The 9276-nt window shown below is 37.1% G+C and overlaps 1 protein-coding gene across 1 annotated transcript in view; it reads left to right on the plus strand.

The window, feature by feature from the left end:
* mtch2 (mitochondrial carrier homolog 2) overlaps nucleotides 1–8834 on the plus strand; it is a 24826-nt gene extending 15992 nt beyond the window's left edge. The window contains exons 4-13 of the mRNA XM_053617061.1: nucleotides 246–269; nucleotides 3740–3796; nucleotides 4161–4218; nucleotides 4309–4360; nucleotides 4445–4504; nucleotides 4629–4722; nucleotides 4878–4925; nucleotides 5025–5092; nucleotides 7179–7254; nucleotides 7938–8834. Of these exons, the coding sequence (XP_053473036.1) occupies nucleotides 246–269; nucleotides 3740–3796; nucleotides 4161–4218; nucleotides 4309–4360; nucleotides 4445–4504; nucleotides 4629–4722; nucleotides 4878–4925; nucleotides 5025–5092; nucleotides 7179–7254; nucleotides 7938–8024 (624 nt within the window). The 3' untranslated portion in view covers nucleotides 8025–8834. The remainder of the gene's footprint in view (nucleotides 1–245; nucleotides 270–3739; nucleotides 3797–4160; nucleotides 4219–4308; nucleotides 4361–4444; nucleotides 4505–4628; nucleotides 4723–4877; nucleotides 4926–5024; nucleotides 5093–7178; nucleotides 7255–7937) is intronic.
* Nucleotides 8835–9276: the final 442 nt, after the last annotated feature.

Consider the following 9276-nt stretch of genomic DNA (forward strand, 5'->3'; position numbering starts at 1 on the left):
TAGTAGTAGTAGTAGTAGTAGTAGTAATAATAATAATAATAATAATAGTTGTTGTTGTTGAGTCTTATTCATGCAGCTAATTATTTACTTTTTTAATCAGTAATTTAATCAGTATAACTCTGTATATCTGCTGTATGAAATTTTCACCTTAGCTCACCATAGTTCATGACCAGCATGCATGTGACAGCTGAGGAGGTTATTTATATATGGCTTATTATTAACTCTCAATTTTTTATTCTCTACAGAAATGCCACGAGAAGAAACTGGAGGTAAGGGGACCATACACACTGACTGTGTATATACAGTGCCTGCCACTAATATTGGCACCCTTGGTAAATATGAGCAAAGAAGGCTGGGAAAAATTGTCTATTGTTTCACCTTTTGATCTTTTGTTAAAAAAAATCACAAAAAATACTCTGCTCTCATGGATATCAAACAATTGCAAGTAAAACACAGGTTTATTAAAAATATATATACTACATCACTCCTATGAATTCATATGAGAAAAATATATTTGACGTATATTCCCATTGATTTTACAATTTTGTAGTACACCTAGATGACTAGGAGCAGGAAATTGTTCAACCATGACTTTCTGTTTCACAGGGGTAAAAATATGAGGTAAGACACAGGCCAAATTCCCTTAGTCATTCATTCATAACAATGGGTAAGACCAAGGAATATAGCTGTGATGTGCAGCAAAATGGGAAGCAGCTATAAGAAAATAGCACAGACACTAAAAAGGCCTATTAAAGGGCAATAATTAAGAAGTTCCGATCTATTGGAAATGGTATGAATCAACCTGGAATTGGACGTGTGTCTATATTGACCAGGACGTGCAAAATGTGGACTTTGTCATAAAATGCTGCAGTGCTTCCCTCTCATCCACCATTAAGCAAGGGACCATTTTGAGTGCTGTGTCCAGAAACAAAACCCTAGTTGCAGGGGTACTGTGTGCACTAAAAGTGACTAATTCTCACTATTCTTATAAGTCTTACGAAGACACAAGCCAGCTTTTCCAGGCTATGTTCCCCATCAGCAAGATAGCTGCCAGATTTGCATGCGATGAATGTAAGTGCTCATATATGTGTACTTTTGGAATGGCTCGTTATTTTAAGAAACTGACTTTGGCCAGTGTATCGAAGCAAAGAGTCTGTCATGTTATTTGATGAAAGCCTGAATCATTATTTACAGGCTAAACAGTTAGACATGCATGTCAGGCTATGGGACGGGTCTGCGGTGAAAACTAAATACATCGGCTCAGAGTTTATGTGCCGTTCATCAGTTCAAGACATCGCTGAGAAAATGAATAACTTTATTTCTGAGATCAGAATCAAGAATCTTGTCTAAATCTCGACAGACAGGTCAACCGTGAATTGGAAAGTATTTGAAATACTCCAGAAGTAAGTGTAGAATGATGTGGGGAAGTCGCTTATCAACATCGATTCGTGCAGGTTGCACATACTGCACAATGCATTCAGACATGGATGTAAATCCACCGAATGGGAAGTCAAACATGGACGCTCTAGCCTGTATTGGCTGTTCCATGATTGCCCTGCCTGTCACGAAGATTTTGTGACAACAACCGGATGTAACGCGCCCACGCATAAGTTTTGCAAGCATTGGTGGATTGAGAATGTCAGCATGTCAGAAAGAGGACTGCTGCTCTGGCCACATGTCAAAAATACATCGAAATGGTAAAGAGAGGTGAACTACTCAATCCAAAAGTGAAGTCATTTGATGAGGTGTAGATGTGATGTGCTGATCCACTCTTCAGAGTGAAAGTGGGGATATTTAACAGCATTGTGAGAGAAATCAGCCCCCTCCTCACCATGCATCAGTCAGACCAGCCCATTCTGCCTTTCCTCTCTAATGACATATACAAACTGATTCAAGGTAAGCATATGGATTGTGTGATTGCTAATGTTTTATTGTACACACTGCAGTAATTAGAAACGCACGCAAATATATAAAATGGCAATTTTTCACTCGTTTTCCATTTCACAACTTCTTATTTAGAGCAAGATATTGCATAAGTTTAAGTAGGTTAAAAGAAATGCGAGACACAGGACAGTGGAATGAATAAAATGCAAGGTCTAGACACGTGTTGTTTGTTGTTGTTGTTTTTTTAAAAGCTGAACTTCCTTTAACTTGAGTGACACCTATTGATTCACACACAGTGTGTTTTGATTTTTATTGCCGTTTTTCCCTCCTTATAACAGCAGAATCGACTTTAAATACTCTGTTTATGTCTGAAATAAAAGGAAGATTTCTTTTGAAACTGTAATGAGTCTACTTTTATTTGTGCCCACTAAAAATCGAGTGAAAAAATGTAAATGTTAAATATATGATATAAAAGTAAAAGTGAAAGTAATGTGAATGTTTAGACTATTTCATTGGTCTAGTTTTGTTACAGTTAATGTAATGTTCCTTCTTATAGTTTAAAAATGTTTACAAAATAAAATGTCATTTGGAGTGTTTAGCTCAAAAGAAAATTTTGTAAGTTTAATTTGATTGTAAATTTGCAAATTAAGTGATCAAACTGAATAATAAGATCCCTTAACGAATTTTTTATTTTTTTTTGCAGTCCTCATGGGACGATTTCTGAAAGAAAAGAACTTGCAAGAGGCCACATGTACACTAAAGCTCATCCATGTCCTTTCTCAGGACAGCAGTCTGCACAAGGACAGTTCTCAGATTGATAGTGGATTTGCAGCACAAGCCACACTGAACCAACTCAAGTCTTCCAAAAACATTTCATAAAGGCAGAGATTAAGATAGCTGCAAGAAACTCTTGATTACATTCCTTGAGAAGTTGCTGAAAAAGGCTCCAGTGCATCACACATTAGTGAGAAGCAAGCAGTGCCTTGACCTGAGACACATGGCTGAATGTAAGGAACTGTGCTTGAGTCAAATGAGAAGAATGCTGCACATAAGCTAAACATGTAAACAAGGCAATGTGTGATGATATCCTTTGAGAGTTTAGGTCTTGAATATTTACCTCAGAGTCATGGAAAAGTCATGAGAAATTTATTGGTAAAAATGTGTACAAACATTGTACATGAAGGGTAGTATCTGAAAAAGCATAATAGGGGCACTTTAATGATTTGTGGCTGTGCCAGAGGACCTGGACATTTTGGTAGGATACATGGCATCATGGACTCCATCAAATATCAACAGATATTAAATGAAAACCTGACTGCCTCTACCAGAAAGCTTAAAATTGGCTGTGGTTGGATCTTCCAGCAGGACAATGATCCAAAACATATATCAAAATCAACACAAAAAATGGTTTACTGACCACAAAATCAAGGTCCTGCCATGTCCATGCCATGTCCATCCCAGTCCCCTGACTTGAAACCCATAGAAAACCTGTGGAGTGAACTGAAGAGGAGACAAAGACAATCTCTTCAGACAAAGATTTATATATAAAAAAATCTGTGGTGTTTGCAATTGTTTGATATCCATGAGAGCAGAGTATTTTTGTGAATGTTTTTTAACAAAAGATCAAAAGGTTAAACAATAAAGACAATTTTTCACAGCCTTCTTTGCTCACATTTACCAAGGGTGCCAATATTGGTGGAGGGCACGGTATGCATGTAAAATCTGTGTGTATATAATGACAAAATGTACAGCTGTGTATCTAACGTTGCAGTTAAGTTGCTTTAATTGTATTTAATAATTGCGTTGAAAAGTTTAATTGAAAACGTATTAGCTATACATGTTGTTCTATTTTAAGGTCATGAACAGTGGCCAGAAAACAGAGGAGGGATCTTTGCAGCATGTAGTCAATGAGGTGGGTCTCTTTAAAGTCAAAGTGTAAAGGTTTCTGTCTCTGTACCATGGACAGTATATGGTATAGAGACACTTGCTTCTCCCTAGTCAAATAAAAAAAAATTTACCTTTAAGAAAAAGAAGAATTCAGATGTTGCCTTTTGTACAGCATTCTTTTTACCTACATAAGTATTGCTGTCTACAGTATATAAATTCCAGTGACACACATCCTCAATGTTAAATCAATGGCCCTAAAGCCTTCTTTAACCCCCCCCTCCCCCCCACACACACACAAAGTACATGAATTACAGACAGATTACAGATTAGCTCATTATAAACACAGATTAGCTCATTATAAAAAGAAAACATGTTTGTTTTTTCCACAGACAACAAAGGAGATGATCGCACGCTCCTGTGCCACAATTGTCACACATCCATTCCATGGTAATGCTTTTCTATTTTTGTGCTATTAAAAAAAGTACAATTCCAAAATATTTGCTTGTGTCCTGAACATTTATTTGTTCTTCATTACAGTGATCACCCTTAGATGCATGGTCCAGTTTATTGGAAGAGAAACCAAGTATAGGTCAGTATGGGTCCCACCCTCCTCCTCTTCCTTCCATACAGTGTTGTCATTTTGCTAATAATGATGTTCTGTCATTCTTTTTAGTGGTGTCTTTGATTCCATTATCACTGTCTACAGAGAAGAGGGAATCCTTGGGTTTTTTGCGTATGTACTGAAATTCAGTTTGCGTCCCAACATCCTGAAATTTAAACAGTGTTAAGCATGCCATGCTCCTTTACCTCATGTAGTAATGCATCTGTGTGTGTGCGTGTGTCTGTCCATTTCATAGTGGCCTCATCCCACGTCTTCTTGGCGATATCTTCTCTCTGTGGATCTGCAACCTGCTTGCTCACTTTATCAACTCGTATGCAATAGATGACTCAGTAAGTACGAATGCATTCGAATTGTGATCTATAAAGTACATTTAATTTATATAAATTCAGCAAACTCGGGCACTCTGAAAATCTGTAATAAGTAGTGAAAAACTTGGTCTTGTAATGTGATTTTTTTTTATATTTTTTTGGTTGTGTTGTTGTAGATGAGTCGTACGAGTGAAATGAAGAACTGCTCTCAGGCTGCCACTGGGGTGAGTAACATTACAGGAGTTTGGGGTAACAACCTACAGTATTCTGTAATGGCCAAACTAATATCTGTTTATCTATTTTTCATTGTCTGTCGCATTCAGTTTTTTGCCAGTATGCTGACTTACCCTTTTGTCTTGGTCTCCAACCTGATGACAGTCAATAACTGTGGGTAAGTGATTGCCTTGTGATTTTAAAAAGAAGAAAAAAAGAAAAGCCTTTGTCTTTGCATTTTGGGTCAAGTTTGAATCCTAAAATGATGAAAAAAAATAATTTAGGTTAAAAAAAAAGTATGTTAATTGGTACAGGCAGTTTCCCCCCATAATTTAGACTCTAGTGCTTGCAAGGAATCCAGAAAGATTGAACAGCGTTGGTGCACATACTTTCTTTTTAAAAAGCAACTCTAGCAGGGGCATAAACTGTTGTCATTGTGAGCAAACAGTATCTGTGTCACCTTCTGCTGCACACCATGGTGTAATCGCTGGGAAAACTACAGAACACACCATGTTATTTAAATTTTTTTTGCTGATAAAGGCTGTATAGAGGTGCGTATTGAGGAATGAGGGAGTCTCTTACTTCCCAGTGGTTGATCACAGTGGCCCAATGTGTTTTGAAAATGGTGGAAAATCTTTGGATGTTCTGCATTATATGTCTCGTTGTCTTTTTGTTTAATTTTTGCTAAGCATGTGTTTAATTGTGAGGCTTTTACACGCTGCATTAGTATGAAGCAATATATCCAGCTCTAAAATGCTCATTTAAAAAAAAAAGCACCTTCTCACATACTATGCTATTTTCATTGAGCTAATACACTTGTGTTTGTTTGTATACAGTAGACACGCATGTTTATTATAATTTGTGTGATGATTGCTCTTAACTCATAACCATCATTTAAACAGTCAGTGTGAATTGAAAAGCCTAATGTGCATAATAAAGAAAGCTAGTGGCTCAATTGCTGAAAAAGGATTCATTTGTTATTTGGCACTGGACTTTGGTTGATGTAATATCGACTGAAGTAGTTTTACTCCACAGTTAGTGCTGAAGCATATTTTTGTTCTGGTTTTATGCATCATATTCAGGAAAACAAAATAAACCCAACCAAAACTGTGAAAGTGAAATAAATCAGCCTTAAGGAGTTCAGAAACCACAACCACATGACCAGCAGTTTTGCAGAAAGTTATGTAGTAAGACACATTACTTGTGTATTTTTTCACTACTGAAGTAGAAACAAGATTTGAAAATCCCCACTACCTTCTACCACTATTTGGCATCTGCAACTATACATTTATTGGGGCAGATTTTCAGTGACGAGCATGTTTTGTTAGATTGATCGGCACAAACGTGCAGACTTGTCAACCTTTCTACATTCTGCAACTCTATAGAAACTATGCATTTTAACATGGTACACTGCTATGAGTTATCACTCAAAAAAACATAAGAAGAATCTGGAGGAAACCAACACAAACACGGGAGGCACATGCAAAACTCAGCATAAACAGTAAGCAGAGCTCAGGCTCAAACCCAGGAGCTGTGACAAACCTCAGGAAAAATAGATGATGTTTTTGTGGCTGCATTGAAAATTTACTGTTACAGTTCATGAAAACAGACAAAAGAGAAAAATGTAAGAAAGAAAAATGAAATAGGCCTATAATGAAGTAATCTAACCATTTGCAAATATGTTTAATGTTAATGACAATTAAGTGATTAATTGTTTAAATTCCTGCATATACAGTGATTTGTATAAACACCAGGCACTTGGGGAATAAGATGCTGCTTGTCTGTTATAGACAAGTTTACATGCACACTTTCTCACTAATTGCTGTACATTAGAATAAGTAGTCAAGTAAGCCTTTCTACTGTAAACTTTTCTCACTTGTAATTTTTTTTGTCTACAAGCGGGTGGTTACATTGTAACGACAGGGATGCATGCTCTACAGTTTCTATCTTAGACAAGTGATCTGTGGGAGGGAAAACTGGCAGGTCTGAAGATGTATTTTGACAATGTGGGAATGAAATAAGTCCATGCCACTAGTACTTGTCTTAGGCCAGTCCCCCCCCCCTTTTAAATGAGCTTGTAATGGAACATTAATTTTTAATGAAAATTTTGAAAAAAATGATTAATATAAATGTTCTACACAGTTTGATAGATTCTTTATTAAATTATCTAGAGTAGCTTTTTAATGCTTCTGGTGAACTGCTGCTTTTGTAAAGCTAGCTGCTGGTGTTTTATTTATCCATGTTTTCTGTGTACTTTTTCCTAGGTTGGCAGGTGGTTTACCACCTTATGCTGAAACCTATAAAACCTGGCTTGACTGCTGGAGGCACCTGAGCCGAGAGGTCAGTAAACATGCCAGTAGAGTTTACCTTGTACCGAGGATGCCAGTTTGCAACCCCGGTTATTAGTCATTATTAAACAACATGATCACCCTTGGACAGCGTGGTGGTGGGGGGCCTGGACCTGGGGAAGGCTCGAGAGACAGGCGGAATCTTAACTGAGTTCCGGGATCCTGTCTATTCAGTCTGCACTTTTCAGCAAAATTTCAAACAGAAAACAACAAAAACTTGTGTACGTGTCTCGCAAGCTCTGCCAAGCAGTCTGGCATGCTATCTCTCTCGCTAGTGGGTTACAGGAGCCACTGAAAGCACATAAAGACACAAATATGTAGACTACTGGTAATAAGACACAGGTGACAATTATCATGCCTTACATGCCGGTTTGACCTGCCTCCTCTCCATCCACAGCTGACACTTGACCCTGCCACCACAGACTAGATCTGCCTTCATCGATTGAGAGCATGGAGAAAATTTCATAATGTATATTTGGACTGATACAGTTGATTTACATTTCTAGCTCTTGTGAACTGATTCTTTTGATGAATTTCTCTGTAGTCACTAATGTTATCAGATGTTTTTCAGCCCAACTGAGCTGTGAGTTTAAAACCCATTTAAACTGCATGACTTTTTCAATATAAATTATTTAAATTTCTAACCACGTTCTCTCTCCCCCCCCCCCCCCCCAGGGTAATATGAGCAGAGGCAACAGTTTATTCTTCAGGAAGGTGCCGGTGGGAAAGATGTATGCCATTGACCAGAAGCGATTTTTCTGAATAGGACATGCCAACAGAAATATATATGAGAGAGAGAGAGATGGTTTGGGTGGGGAAACTCCTAATCTTTTGTATGCACTTGTTTATCATGATTTTTTTTTTTTTTTTGGATAATCAGTGTCAGCTTCCAGTAATGGTTTTTTTTCCATAAATTTCACCAAAAGTTGCTTTGATTTGGAAAAGTTATTTTAATATTTGTATCAGAAATACCTCTTTTTACTAGAGGTTTAATGTCAGACAGGCCTTAGCTAGGAAATTCTGTAATATTTAAATGAATATATATTATATTACCCTTCATCCCTCCCTCCAAAAAAGGAAAAAAACAACCAGTCCTAATCTCAGGCCATTTGCTTAATGTGTCTCGTAGGAATGTCCTTGCCTCTCAGCACCTATCTACGTTGAGTGAAAGAAGAACTGAAGTTCTTCTGATGCTGAAGGCGTACATGTAGCTATTAAAATAATGAGTTGTGTTAAATGATAGCTCCTGTTGCTGTGTGCTGTGTGTATGTGCACATGCTTGTGTGTCCTCACACAGCCTGTAATGACTTGCCTGGTTCCTCAAACCGGTTCAGGTTTGTATTGTGGAGAGCGAGCATGCCCAGATGCTGAGCTAGATAGAGTGCAAGATAGGGTGCATTCAGCCCACTGGCATGAATCATACCGTGAGGGAGATCCATGTGATCAAGTTCTCTCTCTTCTGCTGTGTTCACAAGTGTTCACATTTGGACTGTATATTTGTATTAACCTTCTGACTGATCCCAATAAATCCAAGTATGCCTTTAATTGGTGTGCTTGGGTGTTTTTCCTTCACCTGAATTTGATTGATTGCTTGTGTGTATATATCCATATGCATAAATACAATCAGACTGTATCATCTGAAAACTAACTTGCAAAAATTCTCTCAAAATTGTGATTGTTGTGCAGGATCATAAAAGTAACTGGGCTAAAGTGTGAGATTTTTTAAATTTAGATATTGTTAACATTACATCATATAAGATGCATACATTACTTTTTCAGATTTAATACAGTCATCCCTTATTTGGTGGCATCCTTAATGAAAATGAGCAATATAAAATAAATAACATAATGAGATTTTTTAGCTTAAACATACTTTTAACTGAAAAAGACTGGTTTTGACAATATTGGCTCTCAATTTGTGTACATTTGAACTATTTGTGTCTTGCATTAAATTTAAATATACAAGATCGGAAAAACAACTCTTATTTCATTTTTTTTTTGTCTGTAGCGGAAG

Source organism: Ictalurus furcatus, chromosome 27 (assembly GCF_023375685.1).
Source record: "Ictalurus furcatus strain D&B chromosome 27, Billie_1.0, whole genome shotgun sequence".
NCBI lineage: Eukaryota > Metazoa > Chordata > Actinopteri > Siluriformes > Ictaluridae > Ictalurus > Ictalurus furcatus.